This window comes from Felis catus, chromosome C1, assembly GCF_018350175.1.
Source record: "Felis catus isolate Fca126 chromosome C1, F.catus_Fca126_mat1.0, whole genome shotgun sequence".
NCBI lineage: Eukaryota > Metazoa > Chordata > Mammalia > Carnivora > Felidae > Felis > Felis catus.
In genome coordinates this window covers 96,562,111-96,585,119 of record NC_058375.1, presented here as the reverse complement: position 1 = coordinate 96,585,119, position 23,009 = coordinate 96,562,111, and the positions used below count along the sequence as shown (strand labels likewise).

Here is a 23,009-nt window from a genome sequence, read left to right as displayed (position 1 = left end):
CCATTTGGAAAAAGTAAGCCCAGTTCCAAACCTCATTTTTTATATCAAAATAAAATCCAGAAATATCATTTTAAAAGTTCACATAACAAGTGAAACCGTGAAAATAGTACAAAATAAGTGAGCACTTTTAAATTTGGGAGTGGAAAGAACTTTATGACATTAAAAAATTAAGATTAGAAAGTACTGGTAGATTTTGCAATATAAAAATTAAATCTCTTCACCAAAAAGAAATGCACTCTTAAAAAGTTGAATGATAAGAGGACAAACTAGGAAAATATATGTGACCCGCATAAGGTTAATATCAATATGAAAAATGCTTTTATAAATCAATAAAATTTAGTCATCTATCCTTCCATCACAGTAGTAGGACTTGGGATAATTTTTACTTTCTTCTTTATAGTTCTATAGCTATACTTTTGATTTTTTTTTTAAGTTAGTATTTTTAATACATGAAATTCATTATCAGTTTGAAAAAAAATACCTAAAAACATGCGAATTGGCATCTTTTTAAAAAATACTTGAATCTAAAGACCAAAATAACTTTTCCAGAATTGTCCCATGGTTCTGCTTTATAATATTAGTCATTACACTTAACCTTCAATATTCTCACATAATAAGACCAACTAAAAAAAAATAAGATACATGAGAAATAGTAAGAAAAACTCGTAAGACAAAAGAATTTTAAAATGAAAGGGCACACCCCACATTGAAGTTAGGTGTTCTTTCAAAACCTGATTTGAATTTAAATCTTTGGATTAAAATTTGGCCTTTCTTTTTGTAAGGACAAGAGTCCATTGAACAAAAGCTCTTTTACCCCTCAAATAGTTATTTTTAGCGCTAAGATCTTCTCTTCTTAATGCAGGGTGTTTTTTTTCCCCCTTTTTTCCCTCCCGACCATCTAAGTTGTACCATTAAATGAAATGTATGATTTAAATTTCAATTCTACTGAAGCTGCAGGTAGCATTAAAGTGATCATACAGATGAGCGATTTCATTGAATGTCACTTCACATAAATTTACATAAAGCTGCAAAAATCTACACCGCCTCTAGAAATTCTTCGGAAGGACAAAAGAGAGAAAAATGTGTATTTATTGAGCACCTACAGTTTGTCAAGCCCTCTCTTGGACTGCTTTATTCATGTCACCTGATCTAATCCTTAGAGCCAAGAGGTGAAATCAGCATTATCATCCTCATTCTATAGGTTAGACAACAGGCTCTGAGAAATTAAAAGATTTGCTGGAAATCACACCCATGTGACTCAAGCACCCACGCATGACCTTTTCCCTACGCCCCTGAACTTTCTCCAGCATATATGTCTTCTATTATAAAAGAGAACTTATACAATCTAAGTTCCCTATGTAGTCCTGGAGGTGTCTCGAATGTTCGCAGACGACAGACGCATTTTTCCAGCTGCTCTGAGGATCCACATTCCCTTCCTATGCTCAGCTCACTGTGGGGCATATCCAGGCTTGGAGTGGGGGGGAGGGTGCATCTTTTGTCTCAGCCAAGGCCACTGGAGCCCTGGCTTCCTTCACCACAGAATCTGACCACCAGCAGCTGCTAACTTCAATGACACTCAGATTTTGTGTTTTGGTTCCTTATGTCATTATTTGTCAGTGCTTATGCCTCATGTCCACAGAAGACTGGCAGAGAGGCCCAGTCACCGGGCTGGCTCTACCAGTTACTAGCTGTGTGCTCCTGAGCACTGACATAAGCTCTCTAAGGCTGTTTCCTTACCTGGAAAAAGGGGGTATCACCTGTACACGCCTGATGCTATTGTGGCCTTAATGACAGAACGCAAGGAAAGTATTTATCACAGTGCCTGGTGCCACCTACGTGCTTCATAAACATGATCTGTTGCAGCCCATCAGCCTGATGTCTAAGGCCCGGCGGTTGGCAGACCTCAAAATCACCCTTTCCTGGGGCACCTGGGCGGCTCAGTCGGTTGAGCGTCCGACTTCGGCTCAGGTCATGATCTCTCGGTTCACGAGTCTGAGCCCCGTGTTGGGCTCCATGCTGACAGCTCAGAGCCTGGAGCCTGCTTTGGTTTCTGTGTCTCCCTCTCTCTCTCGGCTCCTCCCCTGCTCATGCTCCATCTCTCTCTCTCAGAAATAAACACACATAAAAAACTTTAAAAAAATTCATTCTTTCCTGCTGTTCAGGCCATTGTGCCTGAACCAAACTTGACTTCTGCCTTTAGGACCTAACTTGTGCCAGGGAGCTCCATAAGCCCAGGCAGGCCTGCCCTCTCACCCAGGCTATGGCCATTCCAGGCTCACCTGGCTTCTGGGATGGCCCCAATCCAGGCACAAGCCTCATCTGGGGATAGACTCTGGTCTCCCCTAGAACATAAGATAACTAACGCAGGGCTGATGTATCATGAAATCAACAATGAATTAAATCGTTCCCTTCTGACAGTTCCTCCTGAAACTTGTTTCAACCAGAGTTAATGGTGGCTAGCTGGTGAATGAGCTTCATCTGGGGGAGCAGTCAGCTACCGATGGTGAGCTGCCTCTATCTCTGCACATCAGAGCTCCCAGCGTGGCTGTCCCAGAGCAAAACGGAGCTGCTGTGAGATACCCTCCTCCCAGGCCTTTCTTGCCGTCCTTAGCGCCATTCACTTTTCTGAACTTCCTTAGCAGATAACTGATGAGTGATAGTCGCTAAAGGCTCACTTTCCCATTACCAGTGGACTGACTGAGAGAGGGACAGGTAATTCACTGCGAATGTGGTCCACTATGGGCCGGGAACTCTAAGAGGCAGAGAGAGGAGCCAGTCGTAAGTTGCTCAGTGTTTCCCAGCCTCACTTGATTGTTTCCTTAACCTATCTGCATTCCTTTGTTTCCAAGTGTTTGCTCATGCCGTTCCCTCTGCATGGAATGCTCTCCTCCTACCTCTGTCTTGGAAGCCCTCAACATCTCCACAAAGTTTCCAGACACCCACCACCATTATGACCTTCTTGCCCCCCTATATTAGCAATACATTCCTCGATGTGTGCATGAGACCCCATATATTTTGATCTAATCGGTTCCCTTGGTTATCTTATTTCATTTTATACACTTGAAAACATCATTCTGAGAAGAGGTCCATACGTTCTCTGATTTCCAAAGACACCAAAAAGGTTAAAAATCCTTGATCTAGGGGTGGGTGCCTGGGGGGCTCAGTCAGTTAAGCATCCAACTCTTGATTTCGGCTCAGGTCACGATCTCATGAGTTTGTGACATTGAGCCATGTCAGGCTCCATGGTAACAGTGTGGAGGCTGCTTGGGATTCTCTCTCTCCCTCTCTCTCCACCCCTTCCCTGCATTTGTGCATGAGCACATGTGCATGCATTCTCTCTCAAAATAAATAAATAAACTTAAAAAAAAAAGAATCCCTGATCTGGATCGCATTTAATGACTCAGTAGGGTGGAGACTATGTGGTAGTCCTCTTTGCCCTCTGTGTCTAATACTACCCAGCACACAGTGAGCTCTCAATGCCTATTTGTTGACTTGAACCGGGTCAATGTCAGCGACAGCACACAACAAACAGTTGTGCCAGTGAGTCCCCAAGCATCATGCACGTGTCTGGTATCAAAGTCCGGGGTCACTCTAATTTTACATGTGCTGCTCGGCCACTCTGGTGACCAGGCCCCAGACTGGCCTTTGGGGCTCCCGTGCTGCTGACCCAGCTATGACCACATCGGGCAGGGGTCCAGCTGTGAGCATGGACGCGGGTTCTCAAGGTCACACAGAAGACTCCATCTTAGGCCTCAGGAGCTCAAGTACTAAATACAGTTTCAGCAGAATTTCCTTTTGGCTAGTTTGTCTTCTTTAGTGTCCAAGGAGGAAAATCAGACTCATTGTTCTGCTCTTAATCAAATTCAATCTGGAGAAGCAGAAGAAAGCTGGGTATCTGCTCCGTCATGCAAGCCTGCTTTTCACTAAAACTGATTGATAGCTACATGAACATACAAAACTGATATAACTTTTATGTCCCTAGAAATTCCTCATTACACATTTTACCCCTCCTTGAGGATTTTCAGTACTGAATGGTTCAGATTCAGAAATGTTCTAGGAAAATCTGACTAATGAAATACAAGAAGTTGGAGCCAAGAGGGAAGGCGGAGGGGACAGCTGTCTCTGAGCATTTATTGCACCCCAGAGCCTGCATTAGGCTTGTTACATTCTCTTAGCCACCCTCTGGGCTCAGTATGATGATCCTCACTTTACAAGTGGGCAAGCTATGGTTCAGAGAGTGCAATAAACGTCCGAGGCCACACAGGAGTGAGGAGCAGGGCCAGGTCTGACTTCACCTTATCCTAAAGCCTGTGCACTCTCCTATCTGCCCAATGGCCTAGGGTGAGCCCAGCTTTGAGCTTGACCTACATCCCTGGAGTGACAGGTGTTTAGTTTTGATCTAATTGGTTCCCTTGGTTATCTTATTTCATTTTATACACTTGAAAACATCATTCTGAGAAGATCATCTTTCATCTGGGTCCATCTAATTGTCCACGGCCCCTGAGGCTCTCTGACCCAGTCCTTCCTGACTGGGTAAAACATCCATGGCTTTACGGATGGTAGACTGACCAACAGGCAAAGTAAATGCCAAAAAGCCCCCAGAGCACGTGGCAGCAGCTCTCAGCCAGCCTCCCCCAGAATCATGGACAGAACATTGGCTTTTCTGAAATCCCCAAATTCCTGGCCATCTTTGCTCTTTGGGACTTCTGTCCCTTCCAGCCCCCATCTTTTCTCTTCTCTCAACATCCTGCCAGTGGCTTGCTCTTTTTTTCTTCTTGTAAAGCTGCCCTAGCTAGCAGAAGATAAGGCCTGGACTGTATCCCTCCTAGAGATAGTCATATTTTCCAGGAGCCAAAAAGCCTTATGCATAAGAAATGAATTGATAACTGTGAAGTCTTTGGAGGCAATGGGTTACAAAACCTGAGAGAAGGGATAGGGACAGGGGAGGGAAGGAACTTCTTCTCTGTGAAGCCCCTGAAATTGTATTTGTTGGGAAGTTGCCCATAGTAAAGTTAGTCCTTTAAAAGGCAGCATCCAAATGGGAATCCTGGGCTCGGTTGCATAACCATTAGACCCGTCTTCCCTGAACCCTTTTCTTGTATCCTTTTAAATTCCCTGTAGGGTTTGCATGGAGCCATTACTTTGCCCTTTGTTCCTGATCTTTGCCTCTGTGCCCTGGTGTCTCTTCTGTAGCCGCCCACCTGGCTGGTAAGTGGTCTACAAACGTATCAGGATCCTAGGACGAAAGGGAACGTCTGAGGAGCTGGTGCAGGCCTGTAACCGTTATGTCTCCGGCAGGATCAGCTTCGAGTCAGGCTGGCGACTTCAGGGCAAGACAGAGGTCAAAACTCAGTCCCCACCTCAAGGAGCTTTCAGTCTGGCTGGGGCACGCGGGGACTTGAAAACACATCCACATACCTTGGGTTCGTGGAGGTGGTACGCTGCCCCAACAAAAACGTGAGAATGGCTTTGGAACCGGGCCCGGTGAGGAAATAAATGGGCGCATGGATGAATGGATGAAAACAGGTACAAAAAGAACGTGGCATGTTCTAGGAACTGAAATTATTTTGAATTTACTAGAGCAGGAGGTCTATTTTGATGGGGGACTGCAGGAACTTTCTGCATTCGGAAACTATTGCCAATTTTGTTCCTGATACTACGGTACTAGCTGAGAGGGCAGTGATGAGCAGACGCACATGGCCCGGGAGGCTGGCCACGCAAGCTCTCCGTCTTCACAGCCTCCTCTGTTTCCCCTTCTCCTTCGGCTTCACAGACTGTGCACCTCTGCCCCTCATCTCACTCGGCCTCCTCACTCACTCCCTTGGTTTCCAGACCTTTATTTCTGGCCCGGACGCTGCCTGGGCTTGAGTGCACCTCTGGTCTCCGGATGAACTGAGTGCCGCGGAGAAAAACCTGGAGGAGCCCCTGCTGGGCGCGCCATTGGGCTTCTGTCCTGCTCCCTGGGACACCCAGGCTCAGGGCCAACGATGAGAAGCCCAGTTCATGGGAGAGGTCAGGGTTCTCACAGGGAAAAGGAAAGAGGAGGCAGGAGTGAAGAGACATTTGTTTCCACTCTCTGGTTGGCAATGTCATGATTATTCCCTGATTCCCCTGGAAATCTTTGGCATATCATCTATTTATATAGGATACTTATTATTAATATAATATCTAGTGTATATTAATGTTAGTAACAATACATTTACTGTTTATCATTAATATATGATAAATTATATATTTATATATTTAATATAAATCATTAATTTATTAAAATATAAATAATAATTGTTAAAAATATAAATAATTTAGCATATAATAAATATATAAATATCTATTGAGCACCTACCATGTGACAGGTGCGGTTTATTAACGTGCGGTGGAGCTGGCTCTGGTCGGAGGTGGGGGTGGGGCCACAGTCGAGGCCTTCCATGGGGCCACCCCACAACTGAGTGACGCACCCATTGCCCAAATAGTCATCAAGCAGTTCGTGTGTGCTAGGCGCTCTTGTAGGTGCCGGGGAGGCACAACTGGACATGGTAGGCAGAAAGTCCTTTGGGAAGAATAAAGCATCCCTTCTCGTGGCATTTCTATCCACTGGCCATCCCCTTGGGGTCCCACCTCAAATGCAATGTGTCCAACATCCAACTCCCATCCTTACCGCCACCAAACTGGCTTCTTTGGTATTTTCCATCTTGGTTTGGGGCACCTGCGTTCCATGTTTCAGCAAAGAATCTTCTACGTGCGGGCGCTTAAAACACGAACATGGAGCCATCCCTCACTTCTCCTATGAACTCCCTCGCCTACTCTGTGCTGCCACAACCCCATTTGTGAGACAAACGCTAACTGTTGTGTTCTCCTCCATGATCCCTGTATCGTGGCACCTGGCATTTAGAAGCAGCTCAGTAATGGCTTACCCAATACAGGAAGGAAGGACTTGTAATAAAGTTGGCACAGACAAAATCCATCCCCCAGACCTTGGGAAATGCCCGGTTATGATCCTGCTCCCCTCCTCTCCCTTCTGTCCTCTCCCTCCTGCCGCTCCGAAGGCACTGGCTCTGGTCAGTTCATGACCAGATTGGTAGCCTCCGATCACTTCACCCTCCGTATTCCCAAATCATCACACCCAGACCTCTCAAAACCCATGCTGAATTCCTGCCAAGGCCCGGGCTCACCCTCGCTCCAGGAGCCCACCCTGCCAAACATACCCTTACTTCTCAAGCAGCCTCTTCCATGACTGCTCCCCTCCCCCACCAGGCGTACAGGACACTCTCACTCCAGGGCTACCTGCTCCCCTCAACTCAGCAGCCTATTCAGATATGTTACCTGCATGCATGCATTCATTCTGCACCTCTCCTTGCTCTGCAAAGGGTTTCTGCAGCTTAGGGAGATGGAAGAAAATGGAAAGCCTTAACAGGCCACCACTTTCAGCTGTGCAGGGTGTTCACTGCACAAGAACACCCGTTGAGAGGGAAAATGGGAGCCCAGATACAGGCCTCATCCGTTCACCAAATCATGCAGCCCAGCACAGGTGACACTGGCCCAGAGGGAGCTTCTTTTCCTAGCCTGCCCGCCATCTTTGATGGGCCCTGGGGGGAGAACTAAAAGTAGAACAAAAGAAGAAAGAAAGAAGACTGAGGACAAACAGCAGCCAGGTGCTCAAGATGAGAAAACGCCCCAGGGTAGATAGGTGCCCAAATCCCTGGCCAAGTGTGTCATGTAGGAAAAAGAGAGCCATAAGTGACTCTCAAGACACATCCATGGGCTTAAGCAAAAAGAAAGGCTAACATTGTCACTCTATGGGAAAAGACAAGTAGGATTGTCAAGAACGCATGCCACACTGCTTTGCATTCTGCCTGCCTTTGGCCTTCTTCCTGCCACAGTGTAACTGGAGAGTCTAAACCAGGTAAAGCAAATCCTTATGGATGCAAAGGCAGTGCCTCTTCCTCCCACGTGTAAAAGTCATCATGGCGAGTTGACTCAAATATATTTACACTGGCAAATGCTTGTGCCTGGGCCCTGGCCACACCCTCCAGCATACCTCCCCGGTGAGCTCAGGATTACGGTGTTATCCTGGATATTTCCCTTTGCCCGTTCCTGCTTCTAACTCTGATACGAATTCTGTAGGTGCAGAGAACAGGCAATAGATTCTGTAAGGCTACAAGACTCTCAAAGGTGAGAAATTAGAATCAGTGGCGCTCCCTAGCCCTCCCATGCCTGGGTCCTACATACTGGCTTCCCTCTACTTGGCAAAACAATTAAAAAGGGCTTTTGCTTGAGGATCCAAGAGTCGGGACTGCAATAATATCTCACTCTAGCTGACTGACATTTTACTGCTATGCTGATAACTCAGAGCTACTCAGGAATTTAACTCATGGATGGGACTGAGAAAGGAGGGTAACCTCTGTTTACTGGCCCAAGGAGCTCCGATTAAGAATTTTATAAGTATTTTGCTTTGTGTGATGTCATGCCTGAGAATAACTACTACAATAGACTGGATGATAGCTTTGTACCTCAGGCCCACATCTCATAAGACACATGGGCACAAAATTATATTAACAAATGCAATCAACAAGAACTACAAAATCTAACATTAAGCAGGTGTTTTAGGAAGGTGATATAGCCCCTCAACTGCCACTCCACTGGGGAGTGCATCTGGCTTTGTGGGTGAGCTGCCACTCCAGGGAAAGCTGGGAATCAGGGAGGTTCTCACACAGGCCACCTTCCTGGATCTCTCCCTTCTATGGGTCTGCAGGCTACCCAGCAGCTCCCACCTACCTGCTGGCCACCTGCCAACTCTCAAAAGCCCAGAGCCACCTCTGGCTTCACCAGATCCTTTCTTTTTTAAATTTATTTGAGACAGAGAGAGAGAGAGAGAGAGCACCCAGGAGGGGCAGAGAGAGAGAGAGGGAGAGAGAGAATCCCAAGCAGGCTCCACACTGCCAGCACACAGCCCGACACAGGGCTCGAACTCTCAAACTGTGAGATCATGACCTGAGCTGAAACCACGAGTCAGACGCTTAACCAACTGAGCCACCCAGGTGCCCTTTCCCAAGAACCTTTTACTCTCTTTTAGGTATTCCCTCAGCATCTGAGTCTGTTAATTATAAAATAAGAATAATACTCCCCACCCCATACAATTCTTTTGAGGTTTTTTTTTGAGATAACATATACCAAGCACTTAAAGTACCTGGCACATTAGCAGATCCTCAATAAATCATAATCTAAGAGAAACAGAAGGGTGGGATGTACAGGTTACTAGTCGAAATCTAGTAACACACTTTCATTGGTGTTCCTCCTCTGGGCTTGCTAGAATCCCAGAAGCTAAAGCAGAAAGGGGGCCTCTTCTTGCTGCATACCAGAGGCTGCATGTGGGTAAAGGCCTGTGTACTGAACACTTGCAATGAAGATTCCTTTGTATTCACAGCATTGTGGGACTGGAGGCTGAACACAGCCTGGAGAAAGGTGCCAGCTCTTGACCTGTAGAAGCAGGTGAGTCTCCTGGAATAGTATATCTTCATCAATAATAAAAGCCTTTTTATACAGATAGGGCAAAAGATACATAACCACGTTTTTTTTTTTTATCTGCTCCAAAGAAAGGACAAGAAGCAACCTTTAAGGAAGTGCAATCTGACAATAACACAAACAAAAACATTAAGGGAAGAATAACCGTCAGGCTCTTGTCCAAACCCTCATGATGCGTCTCACAGCAGGGAGAGAAACCCAAGCTGTCGGGCTTACATAGCAGAGGGGAAACAATTCAAGTACCTTGTGCAAAAGGAAACAGAGGATCCTGCAGATCAAATGTTCAAGGGTGCCTCTGCTTATTACCTCTGAAAATTGAGTTAGAAAAGCTTCATTAAGGCCTTGGAGTCAGAACCGGCTCTCATTTTGCAAACCTAAATGAAAGTGAAAATTGGAGGAGAAGCCATTCCCCTCAGTGGATCTCGAGTCCCAGTCACAAACCAAACCCAAATGTAAACTGTTACTGTCACTGGGGGAGATAATCCTGGAGTGAACCTGGTCTCCATATTCGGCCCATAGTTAAGTTTTATAAAAATCGGGGCTCCAGCCAAGGGGAAACACGATGGGCTGAGCATGAGAAAGGCTGATGTCTCCGAGGAGGCTTGGTACAAACCCTGCCCCACCAGTCAGGAGTCTCCCCTTCGCAAGTAACAGAAACCCAGCTCTAAAAAGTGTGAGCAGAATAGGAGATACAAACATTGGATACAAACATTTGTCTTTAAGGTCTGCTTTAGCATTCCATCTCTCAGCTCTGTTTCTCCTTGCACATTGGCTTCATTTACTGCAGAGATACGACTTCCTCCGTGACTCTGTATCCTGGAGGAGAGGACTACACCCAACTCCAAAATCATCCACGCCGTTCGGTAGCCAGAAGGAAGGCGGAGCAACTCTCCCCTGGCTTCTGTATCAATGCCTGAAGCAGACTGATTGGCTGTGCTTGAGTCACGAGCCTAACTCTGTACCAATCACCGTGTCAAACACAAGAGGGCTATTCTCATTGGCCAGGCTGAAGGCAGGTACAGGAAGGGGAGGTGAGCTCCACCTGACCACCTTGGAATAGGTTCCTCCAAGACAAAGTGTGGTTTTATTTCCGGGAGAAGCGAGAGGTAAGCTGGGCAGGCAAAGACAACAAAAGTTCTCCACTTCAGGTCAATAGGAGGGCTCCGTTTGGAATCCAGGTTTCCAGGAAGAGTACTGAACCCTCTCTCCACCCCCACGCCACTTCCCCCGCACCTTGGAACCATTAGGACCGGGAGTGCTGTGATTGCACGGTTGGGATGGGTTTCGCTCCCCCCCACCCCACCCCACCCCGCCCGGAGTTGGCTTGCAGGTAGCCTGGGCACATCCACATCCCGAAAGAACCAAAACAGCGTAGCAGGCCCAGACAGCCTGACTTACTGACAACGGCCCTTCTCCATTTTGCTTGCAGTGCCTGAATTCCCAGCTCCTGATGCTGTAGGCTCTGTGCCCTCCCTGTGGGTCAGGCAATGTGTGTGTTTACTAAATAGGGCTTGGATTCATTCCACTCCCCACCACAGGCCCAGGCACCAAGGATGTCCTTGATAGAGGTTTGTTGAGGCCCTTTTCTAGCAGTTAAAGTAAATACTTTGGGAAGAATTTGGAGGAAAGGTGACCGGGCCTCCCTATTGGTAGTTTATCCTTCAGCTGATGAGAGCTTCTTATAGGATGTGGATGGGGTGTTCCAGAAGACACTCACACGTGTAAACAGATACAAACATCCACACCTGTTTCCCAAGTTAGTAGCTGTTAACTGTTGACAGTTCCTTTGGTGTACAAAAGCATTCCAAGCCAAAAGGAAGACGGGTCATTTATTTGCTAACAAGACTGGAGGCAGAATAGCCTTGGAAGATTCCAGCCCTTCAGCAGCAGGGAATAAGCTCAGAGTTTCTGGCAGGTATCTTGTCTGTATCTTGATGCTATAATGGAAAACAGTCAGCAAGGCACCAAATGCTGAGTAAGTCCAGAAAAATATATGTGCTGCTATGGGCTGAATCTACCCAAAATTCATATGGTGAAGTCCTAAACCCAGGACTTCAGAATACGACTATTTGAAGATGGGGTTTAAAATGAGGTCATTAAGATGGGTCCTAATCCAAATAGGACTGCTGTCCCTATAAGAGGAGGAGATTAGGACACAGACAATGGAAAAACCACTTGAAGACACAGAAGGTGGCCGTCTATAAACCAAGAAGGGGTCTCGGAAGAAATCAGTGCTTAATCTGACCCCTTAACCTCAGATTTTCAGCTTCCAGAATTATGAGAAAATAAATTTCTGTTGTTTAAACCACCCAGTCTCTTGTATCTTGTTTTGGCAGCCCTAGTAAAGTAATGCCTATGCTTTACAATTTACAAAGCTATTTTTCATACCGGAGCTCACTTAATTTTCACAACAATCCGGTTGAGCAGAGAGTATTCTCATTTTATTGATGAGGAAACTAAAAAATCCTTTTAGCTTGAAGTGTTAGTGAGTGGCAGAGCCTTGGCCTGAACCCAAACTTCCTTTCTCCAGGTCCCATGTTCTTTCCAACAGACTTGCTTCCTATTTGCAAAGCACTCAGTGCCCTTGTTGTCATTCGTTTCTCTGCCCATCGGTATTTAGAGGCCAGATACAATGGTTCCCCTTAATCTGAAGAGTGGCTGGGCGATTCCCTCTGCTTTACACAATGGGTTGGTGGCAGAAATGGCATTAAAGTGGCTCCTGAAATTCTGGGTCACTGTTAAGTGATGATTTCTTATTTCTCCTGTTTACTCATCAAATCCAAAGTGTCAAGAGCTTTCCAGCCAGCAGCTCTGTTCCAGTGCAGGACAGTAATGGGCCCCACCTCTCCTGCCTGCATCAGATGAGCGTGCTGTGGGTGATCCTGGACTTCAGAAGTTCCTGTGTTTCCAGCTGCATTGCAAAGGGTGGGATTGATTTGGCCCTTAAGGAGCTGCTTTCATCAGTCACCACCCACTGAGAGGAGAATTGAATAGGCAACCCGGTTCATCTGGGGTTTGCTTTCAACCTAAAATAGTCATGTCTTTTCCTGAGAATATTGATTGAAAAGTTGATATCAAAATAAGCAAAGGAGACAGACTAACAAATTCCAGTGTTTCAGGTTCTTTTTCCTTTTTTGGGGTGGGATGAGAGTATATGATTAGGGCAGTAAGCAAGATTTTAAAACTATTTTTGTATTTAATAGTGCACAAACAGCAGGAATCGTTATCAGAATACATTTTAAAAAGGGGAAATTGTACCCACGATCTTATCGCCCCATTTTTTTTCTCTTTTGGTATTCCCACCTGCCCTTGCCCAGATGCACAGATAATTTTTACATTACACTCATGGCAAAGACAAGAATTCATATTTTCATTTAACCTTACAACGTAAGGAATTTTCCAAGTCGCCACATAATTTTCATGATTATATTAAATGGCTCGCTGTTAAAAAAAAAAAAAGGCTGCCTGTTATCACTACTCAAAGGGACAGAACCATCATCTGCACATTCTTCCCTTAGCCATTTAGGTGGTTTCCAATTTTTTGTTTCAAGCGATATACTCCCTTATAGACTGCAGAAAAACAGCAGATCTTCACCTAGCTGGGAGTTTTCCGGTAACAAGCAGTAGCTTCATTTACAGGTGGGGACACAGGAGGAGCCCCGCAGCCGTGTAACCATTGGAGGGGTCACCCTGGAGCAGTGCGAAGGGCACCCTGGGAGCTGCCAGGTGAGAGCAGGGCCATGATCATCCATTTCCTCACCCCCACCTCCAGTCTTTCTGGCCTCGCAGGGACCCCTGGCAGCTACTTCAGCTAGCACTGAGGTAGGAAGCAGCCTGTGAACACAGAGGGTCCCAATTCAGCTCTTGCAAGAAACAGGGCCGTCAACAAGCTTCCTGGGAGTCTCTGTGCCTTTGATTCTTCCCACTCCTCCGAGTGCTGGGTCTTCTGAGACTAAACACATAGGAACCTTGAGGGACCTAACCGTTAATCCTAGGAGCCCAAGCAGAAGAAAAATGGCATGTTTTGCTCATTTTATCAAGCTGCAGTCTGACCTGATCCTGGCATATTTTCTGCTCCCCTGCAACTTCTGCCTGAGGGGACACAGTCCCAGCCCAAATGCAGCCTGAGCACAGCCCCCCAGTCCTGCTGGAACCAGAAATTTTTTCTTGGGATTCCTCATCCTGGAGCTTCTTGCCTGACCCCTTTGGGAACCCCCCCCCCCCGTAAATGAGAGAATTGCTGACCACTCTGGAAGATGAAAATAAGCAGGAAGGCAGAGAACCTTCCCGTTGCATTTAAAGTCAGCTCCATTTGGAGATGATTCAAAATGCAAACGTACTAATGCAGTTACTGTAGGCCAAATTAATTATTGCCTCCTGGTTACAAAATTGGTCCTGCCCCCTTGGGATGAGTCGCATTTTGGGCAGAATCCTAAAAATCTTCATTATCCTCCTCATGGCCAATCTCAGGGCTTGCTGTGACTAGTAATAATAGAAGACAACACTGACAGAATATTTTTTTAATGTTTATTTATGAGAGACAGAAAGAGAGAGCAGGGAAGGGCAGAGAGAGAGAGGGAAACACAGAATCCTAAGTAGGCTCCAGGCTTCGAGCTGTCGGCACAGAGCCCGGAGCAGGGCTCGAACTCACGAACCATGAGATTGTGACCTGAGCCGAAGTCGGACACTCAACCAACTGAGCTACCTAGGAGCCCCAACACTGACAGAATATTTCTTGCTAGGTGCTATGCTAACTACCTTACATAAAATATGTCAATCCTCACAACGACCCTATGAAGAAAGAGTTATTATTACCCCCATCCTATAGATGAGAAGACCAAGGCTCAGAAAGGTGAAGTAACCCCAGGTCACAGAGCAGGTGAACAGTACTGATTACGACTCAGGTTCAGGCAGGCTGACTTGAGTGCACAGGCTCCCTGCTGGGAACAACTCCTCCAGCCAGCCTAGCCACACCAAGTCCTAGCTGAACACTTAGTAAATGCTGGGCACTTTGCTAAGGTATTTGCTTGCATCCCCTTAACTCTTGAAGGAGGAAACTGAGAATCAGAGAGGTTAATTCACTTCCCCAAAGTTACACAGTAAGTGAGTATAGCAGAGACTGTTTTTCTCTAAAATCTAGTTTCTCCTTCTTCCAGAATCACAGATTCCCATTACAAGCTGAGCACATGGCCTTCTGGAATTAAGACATTTTCCAGACTCTGTTGAAACGAAGCGTGTCCATGTGACTAACTCGTGGGTAACAGGATCTAAACAAAGGCGACTTCCTGGCCTCGTGAGCCTTCTCCCCTTTCCTCCTTCCTGCTGGTGGAATGTAGTTATGAGAGCCAGAGCTGGAGGGGTGCCAGCTTGAGCCATGACATGACAAAGGGTACACAGCAGAGCCACAAGGTAGAAGGAGCCTGGGTCCCCAGAGACTCCGCAGAACTGAATCAATTCAGCCATCTTGAGGTGACCACCCCGAGACTTTTGACATGAAAGAGAAATGAGAGAAATGAACACCTAACCAGTTTGAGCCACCACTGCTTTGGGTTTTCCGTCCTTTCAATCGAAACCTAACCTTAATTGACATCGTAGTAGAGCTGGAATTTAAACCAGTTTGACTCCAAAGGCCACACACTTCACCACTTGGCATGCTATTTCTACTGTAAGACTTTATGCCCACATTGGTTCATCTTATTATTCCCAACATCTTCCATCCCCTTCATCTGGAGAGTCACTCGGTAGATAATTGCCAAGTGCCAGGCTCTGTGCTAGTGAATAAGCCAATAATATAAATAAGAATAAGATTTGGTCAGTGCCCTCAAGGAGTTGGCGGTCCATCTCGAAAGACAGATGGCTAGGCAAATAAATAAAACACAGTGCAGTGAGTCCTGTAATAGGGGCATGCACCAAGAGCCGTGGAGCACACAGGGTGTAACTCACTGCCTGAGGGTCAAGAAGGCTTCAGCAGAGCGCAGCAGAGGAGCTGGGCATGACAAGTGGCTGCAAGAAAGTATGAAGCGTACTTGGTTCTCATACACCAGTTTCGCTGAAACCACTGGCCTGTGGTGACCACCTTCGGTCTAGAAACGCAGCGCAACCCTCCTTACCTGGAATTTTCAACGAGTTCTTCAGCACCGAACACCCCTCCAGCGCTTTGGGAATCCAGACTGCTTCTGCTCCCGCGCCCAAGGTCACGAAGAAAAAAGAATGTGGATCCTTAAGGCCAGCAGCCTCACAACGTGGAAGAAAATGGAAGCAGGAAACTGGAAGGCCCCAGTGGCAGGGCTGGATAAATACAGATCCTTCAGCAGAGCTGCAGAAGCCAGAATGAGTTCTGTCTGTAATTACCCCGTGCTTGAAAACAGTGTTTCCAACGTGACCTTTCTACCTGCAATTCTAACGGTGGGGCTGCTGTCACTGTTAATAAAGCCCAGGCCTGGCTCTCCCTGATTGGAGCCAATTAGAATTACCTGGAGAGGGCAGTCAGGGCAGCTGATGGCTAATGAGGGCAGCTGAGGTGCTGGCGTTGGTTTATTTGCCCGGCGACGAGGGGATGGAAAGCTTACCCCACCAAATGGTCCTCTTCTCCCTCCCCCTGCCCCCTGCATCCAATAATTCTCCTCAACCATTCCATGAGCACCAGCTTTAAATTAAAGCAATGAGGGGCGCCTGGGTGGCTCAGCTGGTTAAACGTCCGACTTCGGCTCAGGTCATGATCTCACGGTTCGTGAGTTCGATCCCCACATCAGGCTCTGTGCTGACAGCTCTGAGCCTGGAGCCTGCTTTGAATTCTGTGTCTCCCTCTCTCTCTGCTCCTCCCCCATTTGCACTCTGTCTCTCTCTCTCTCTCTCAAAAATAAATATAAAAACAAATTTAAAAAATTAAGGCAATGAGATCTACTGGGGGAGAAGAATATCTCCTGAATAATAAGGCCAAGCAACACTTTTCCCTCACTCAGCATGTATTTAGTAAAGCAACTACTATGTGCCAGGGGTGGTGCCAGGGGGAGCACATAACAGTAAATAAGATACAGACAGAGAAAAACTCACCACGAAGTAAAAGATGCTCAGATTTTAGGGCCTCCCATTGGCACAAGTTCTGAGAGGGGCCCTAGCGGTGTGTTCCCATGGCAACATGTTTTTGTAAACTTTGCAAAAGCAAACTATTGGATTAGAAGAATAAATATTGTTAAAATGTCAATACTACCCAAAGCAATCTACACCTTCAATACAATCCCAATCAAAATTGCACTGGCATTCTTCTTGAAGCTAGAATAAGCAATCCTAAAATTTGTATGGAACCACAAAAGACCCCGAAGAGCCAAAGTAATATTGAAGAAGAAGACCAAAGCGGGAGGCACCACAATCCCAGACTTTAGCGTCATCTACAAAGCTGTAATCATCAAGACAGCATGGCATTGACACAAAAACAGACACATAGACCAGTGGAATAGAATAGACTCCAGAATTGGACCCACAAAAGTTATGGCCAACTAATCTTTGACAAAGCAGGAAAGAATAGCCAATGGAAAAGGACAGTCTAACAAATGGTGCTGGGAGAACTGGACAGCAACATGCAGAAGAACGAAACTAGACCACTTTCTTACACCATTCACAAAAATAAACTCAAAATGGATGGAGGACCTGAATGTGTGACAGGAAACCATCAAAACCCTAGAGGAGAAAGCAGGAAAAAACCTCTCTGACCTCAGCCGCAGCAATTTATTACTCGACACATCTCCAAAGGCAAGGGAATTAAAAGCAAAAATGAACTATTGGAACCTCATGAAGATAAAAAGCTTATGCACTGCAAAGGAAACAATTAACAAAACTAAAAGGCAACTAATGGAATGGGAAAAGATATTTGCAAATGACATATCAGACAAAGGGCTAGTATCCAAAATCTACAAAGAACTCACCAAACTCCACACCTGAAAAACAAATAATTCAGTGAAGAAATGGGCAGAAAACATGAATAGACACTTCTTTAAAGAAGACATCCAGATGGCCAACAGGCACATGAAAAGATGCTCAATGTCACTCCTCATCAGGGAAATACAAATCAAAACCACAATCAGATACCACTTCACGCCAGTCAGAATGGCTAAAATGAACAAATCAGGAGACTATAGATGCTGGAGAGGATGTAGAGAAACAGAAACCCTCTTGCACTGTTGGTGGGAATGCAAACTGATGCAGCCGCTCTGGAAAACAGTGTGGAGGTTCCTCAAAAAATTAAAAATAGATGTACCCTATGACCCAGCAATAGCGCTGCTAGGAATTTACCCAAGGGACACAGGAGTGTTGATGCATAGGGGCACTTGCACCCCAATGTTTATAGCAGCACTTTCAATAATAGCCAAATTATGGAAAGAGCCTAAATGTCCATCAACTGACGAATGGATAAAGAAGATGTGGTTTATATATACAATGGAATACTACTTGGCAATGAGAAAGAATGAAACATGGCCTTTTGTAGCAACGTGGATGGAACTGGAGGGTGTTATGCTAAGTGAAATAAGTCATACAGAGAAAGACAGATACCATATGTTTTCACTCTTATGGGGATCCTGAGAAACTTACCAGAAGACCATGGGGGAGGGGAAGGAAAAAAAAAAGTTAGAGAGGGAGGGAGCCAAACCATAAGAGACTCTTAAAAACTGAGAATAAACTGAGGGTTGATGGGGGGGTGGGTGATGGGCATTGAGGAGGGCACCTGTTGGGATGAGCACTGGGTGTTGTATGGAAACCAATCTGACAATAAATTTCATATTAAAAAAATAAAATTAAAAAAAAAGCAAGCTATTTCCACCCACTTGGTTAAGAACGCTGTCTCCTCCCACTCCGCTTTTCCCTCTGTCATGTTTCCCCTGGTGTAGGGTGGCCCTGAAGTGACCAGGGGCTCTTGTGGGATTTGGCACAGGGGAAGTGAAGTCGGGCATGTAAGTGTGTTTGTGTTTCGCGGGCTGTATTTAGGTGGTGGGCAGTCACTTTTGCGTATAATCATTTATGCTGGCCCTCTCAGGGTGGTAACAGCTGCCAGGAATCTTCCTACTGCTCATGGTGCCGACTCACTGGGCGCTGTGGCACAAGGAGCAGGGCCAAAGATCGTAGCAGATTGAAGAGTGTCCTATGGAACCTGGCCACCGGGAAGCACGTGGGTAGTGGGGAGAAACACAGTTTGCATTGTGTAGCACCAAACGCTAGTCTAGGGGAATTTCTTCCAATCATCAGATGTGCAAGATTTCGTTCTCACAGCTACCATATATACTAGGAATATTCAGTAATACAGTGATACAACTCCATGCTATACCTTTTTCTTTCTCCGTGGGACTTATGTCAAATAAGATTTCTCGTTCGTAGAGTACAAACGATCGCAGTCCTACAAGCAGCAAGTATGTCTGGTTGTGAAATCACATGTTTTATGCATCCCAACTATTAATAATAAATACCATTTTTGGCTATTTCAAGGGAAAGACTTCATTTTCTTTCCTATCTCTGTATACAAATCATTACAAAATTGTTGTCATATGAAGAGAACCCAGATAAAAGGGTAGCCAGCGAGGAAGAAAGTCTTATAGCAGTGTGCTAGGCAGTTAATTAATAAAAACATGGTTGGAGTGCCCGGCTGGCTCAGTTGGTGGAGGGTGCAACTCTTGATCTTGGGGTTGTGAGTTCGAGCCCCATGCTGGGTACAGAGAAATCCTAAAAACATAAAATCTTTAAAAATAACAAGAAAAATAAAAGCATTGTTATTTTTCTGTATTTTGTGATCTTTTCAGTATTTTCAGTTTTGAAAGCCTTATGATTTAATTGTCCTTTCTTTTCCCCATCCAATAAAGGTCCACTTTCAGGCCTAATTTTTTTTCGTATTTTACTTAACTAGTAAAATTTACTTTGCAGTCCTTATTCCTTGTCACAGTCTAATGGGAGAACCCTATTGCTCCTCTGCTCCTCTCCCCTCACCACATACATGATCAGTGCCCACTGCCTGCCGGGCTGTAAGCTAGAGGTGGGCACACTGTGGTGGATGAAGCAGATCTGGCACCTTCCCACGTGAAGAGGGGGACACAGATATCAGATAAATCAGACAGGGGGCGCCTGGGTGGCGCAGTCGGTTAAGCGTCCGACTTCAGCCAGGTCACGATCTCGCGGTCCGTGAGTTCGAGCCCCGCATCAGGCTCTGGGCTGATGGCTCGGAGCCTGGAGCCTGTTTCCGATTCTGTGTCTCCCTCTCTCTCTGCCCCTCCCCCGTTCATGCTCTGTCTCTCTCTGTCCCAAAAATAAGTAAACGTTGAAAAAAAAAATTAAAAAAACAAAACAAAAAAAAAAAAATCAGACAGGATGCTGTTTGGCAGAATAAGAGGGGAGAACTCCTTGTAGGAAATAACATTTCAGCTGAGACCCAAAGGCTAAGAGTCAGTCAGATGAAGAATTAAAAAATACATCAAGCAGAAAGAACCGCATAAGTGAAGGCCCTGAGGTGGTAAGAGCGTGAGGCATTACAGGTATTCAATAAATATCTGTTGGATTTTAAAAGTAAATATTATGGTTTGGGCAGGGCCAGGGTGTTATGGGAACATATAGGAGAGGCACTGAAGCCTTGCCAAGGGTAACCAGGAATGAAGGAATGAGGAAGAAGAAAAAGGTTAGAATTGACTTCCTGACTTTCAGGAGATGAAACAACAGGTGCAACGGCCTGGGGATCAGAGAGAGATCAAAGAGTAGCTCTGTATCACAGTGGGCTGGATTTGGGGAGAAAGGTTTGGCTGGGGGGAGGTTGAAAATAGACAGGGAGGAGAACTGGGTAGAATTGGCAAGAAATGAGGCCAGACCATGAAAATCTGAATAAGCCATGGTAAGATGCTTGGACTTCATGTTGGCTGCTATGGTGACATAGTCTTAGGAAAGGAAATGACAGGCTCAGATCAGCATGTTGAAAGGATCTGGTTGCAGGATAGAGAACGGACTGGATGAGGGGTCAAGGCAGGAAGACCAGTCAGGAAGCTGTTAAGAGAAATGCAGTCATGAGAAGGTGGTGGCCAGGGGTAGAGGCAGTGGGGATGGGAAGAAACAGATCCAGAGAAGAAAATTGTGGTACCATTAGCCAGGCAAGATAAAAGAATAATCACTCAGGGGCTGGTACCAGGCTGATTTGTAGTTCCTCTTCCGTCATGAACCCAGCTGGTCTCAAGGGAGGCAGCGTTCTTGTTTACAACGGATGGTTTCTTTCCAGGAATAGGACTGCCTGCGCCTTTGGCCATGGGTCACCGTGTGCTGTTAAGCTTCTGGACCCCTTGACCCTGCTCTGTCCTCTCCCTTTTCTTGCTTTTTTTTTGAATTTATAACTTGCATATTTTATATTGCAATAAAAGGAACATTCACAGCAGACATAAATTTTAGTAACAGCGTATCATCTTAGAAACAAACTAAGAGTCCCAAACTCCACTATAATGGACACAGATAGGATTAGCTGCCTAGCACCCTTTTTTTGTTGTTCTCTTCTTAATTTTATTTTTTAATTTATATCCAAGTTAGTTAGCATATAGTGCAATGATGATTTCAGGAGTAAATTCCTTAATGCCCCTTACCCATTTAGCCCATCCCCCCTCCAGTAACCCTCTATTTGTTCTCCATATTTATGAGTCTCTTCTGTTTTGTCCCCCTCCCTGTTTTTATATAGTTTTTGTTTCCCTTCCCTTATGTTCCTCTGTTTTGTCTCTTAAAGTCCTCATAGGAGTGAAGTCATATGATTTTTTTCTTTCTCTGACTAATTTCACTTAGCATAATACCCTCCAGTTCCATCCACGTAGTTGCAAATGGCAAGATTTCATTCTTTTTGATTGCCGAGTAATACTCCATTGTGTATATATATATATATATATATATATATATATATATATACCACATCTTTTTTATCCATTCATCCATCAATGGACATCTGGGCTCTTTCCATACTTTGGCTATTGTTGATAGTGCTGCTATAAACATTGGGGTGTATGTGTCCCTTTGAAACAGCACACCTGTATCCTTTGGATAAATACCTAGTAGTGCAATTTTGGGGTTGTAGCGTAGTTCTATTTTTAGTTTTTTGAGGAACCTCTGTACTGTTTTCCAGAGTGGCTGCACCAGCTTGCATTCCCACCAACAATGCAAAAGAGATCCTCTTTCTCCACATCCTTGCCAACATCTGTTGTTGCCTGAGTTGTTAATGGTAGCCATTCTGACAGGTGTGAGTTGGTATCTCATGATTTGTATTTCCCTGATGATGAGTGATGTTGAGCATTTTTCCATGTGTCGGTTGGCCATCTGGATGTCTTCTTTGGAGAAGTGTCTATTCATGTCTTTTGCTCATTTCTGTCCTCTCCCTTTTCACTGGGTTTGACCAAGGGGGAGCTGACAGAAGACTGGAGAGCAAGGAAGTAAGGTCACAGTATTCTCCATTGCATCCCTGTGAGGATGCCCCAGTATCTCTCAAGACAACCTTCTCACCTCTACCTTTCTCTGTCTGATTCTTCTTCCTGGTTTCCTACTTCCCCACCCTTCACTCTGGGCTGACACAGGAGTGGGATCATCCCAACATCCCTGTGGTTCCCCCACGACTTACCCACGCCTGTGTCAATTCCCCTTCTTCAGTTATTCCAATGAAGATGTCATCTGTTTTCTGTTGGGGCCCTAACCCAGTCACGCATGTCCCCGCCCTTCTCCATAATACCGCCTTGTTCTTTTAAACCAGGCCTCGCCCCCACACGCCTGGCAGCCAATGAGGCAAAGACCACGCCCATCAGCCCTCTCCTAGTAGCCAACCAGGATTTTCTGTGCCCCTCCTCTCGGTCCCGCCCCACTCCACCCCTAGACTGGAGTTTGGCTCCACTTCCCTGGCTCTGACCCTTGGGTTTTCCCTAGTGTTTAGCTTCACCCTTGGTCAGCCCCTCGGGGCTTTCCTCCAGCCCTGGTGAGACCTGGGAAGCCAGTCATCAAGTGACCAGTGATCAAGATCCTGCCTGTCCCTCCTCAGAGGGCTGGATAAACCTGCTGAACTGTTCTCAGACTCACGGTCTCTCTAGGCTTCCTCGCTGACCTGTAACCATCTTCTTGATGCCTGTCTGGATACACACGTGTGCCACCTATGACTGTAGCATTTTTTCCTGTTTCCTCCTCCCGACCCTGAGAGCAGGGACACCACCTTGTTCATGCTGTATCCCAGCGCCCAGCCCAGTGCCTGGAACATAGTAATTAACTATTTGTCAACTAACAGACTGACCAACTGGCTTCCCATCGTCTGTTACAGTCTTCCTCCAAACACGATAGAGCACCATTAATTAGGCTTTAGGTTTCCTAACTAGTTTTTTCCAGTCTTGCCTCCCTAAGACCAACCTCTTTGGCAATGGCGACTATTTCTAGCAACTGCTCAGTCATACATGTATAGGATTCTTCTGGGACACTCCCAGGGCCCAATTAATGGCTTTATCAGCCCTAATCCCTGA

General features: G+C 45.8%; 1 protein-coding gene across 1 annotated transcript in view; it reads right to left on the bottom strand.

Annotated features, from left to right (window-relative positions):
• LOC123379085 overlaps positions 1 to 20,786 on the bottom strand; it is a 109,954-nt gene extending 89,168 nt beyond the window's left edge. Inside the window, exons 1-4 of the mRNA XM_045033609.1 lie at positions 20,669 to 20,786; positions 18,836 to 18,904; positions 15,630 to 15,902; positions 10,918 to 10,992 (exon numbers count right to left, since the gene is read on the bottom strand). Of these exons, the coding sequence (XP_044889544.1) occupies positions 10,918 to 10,992; positions 15,630 to 15,902; positions 18,836 to 18,904; positions 20,669 to 20,786 (535 nt within the window). The remainder of the gene's footprint in view (positions 1 to 10,917; positions 10,993 to 15,629; positions 15,903 to 18,835; positions 18,905 to 20,668) is intronic.
• Positions 20,787 to 23,009: the final 2,223 nt, after the last annotated feature.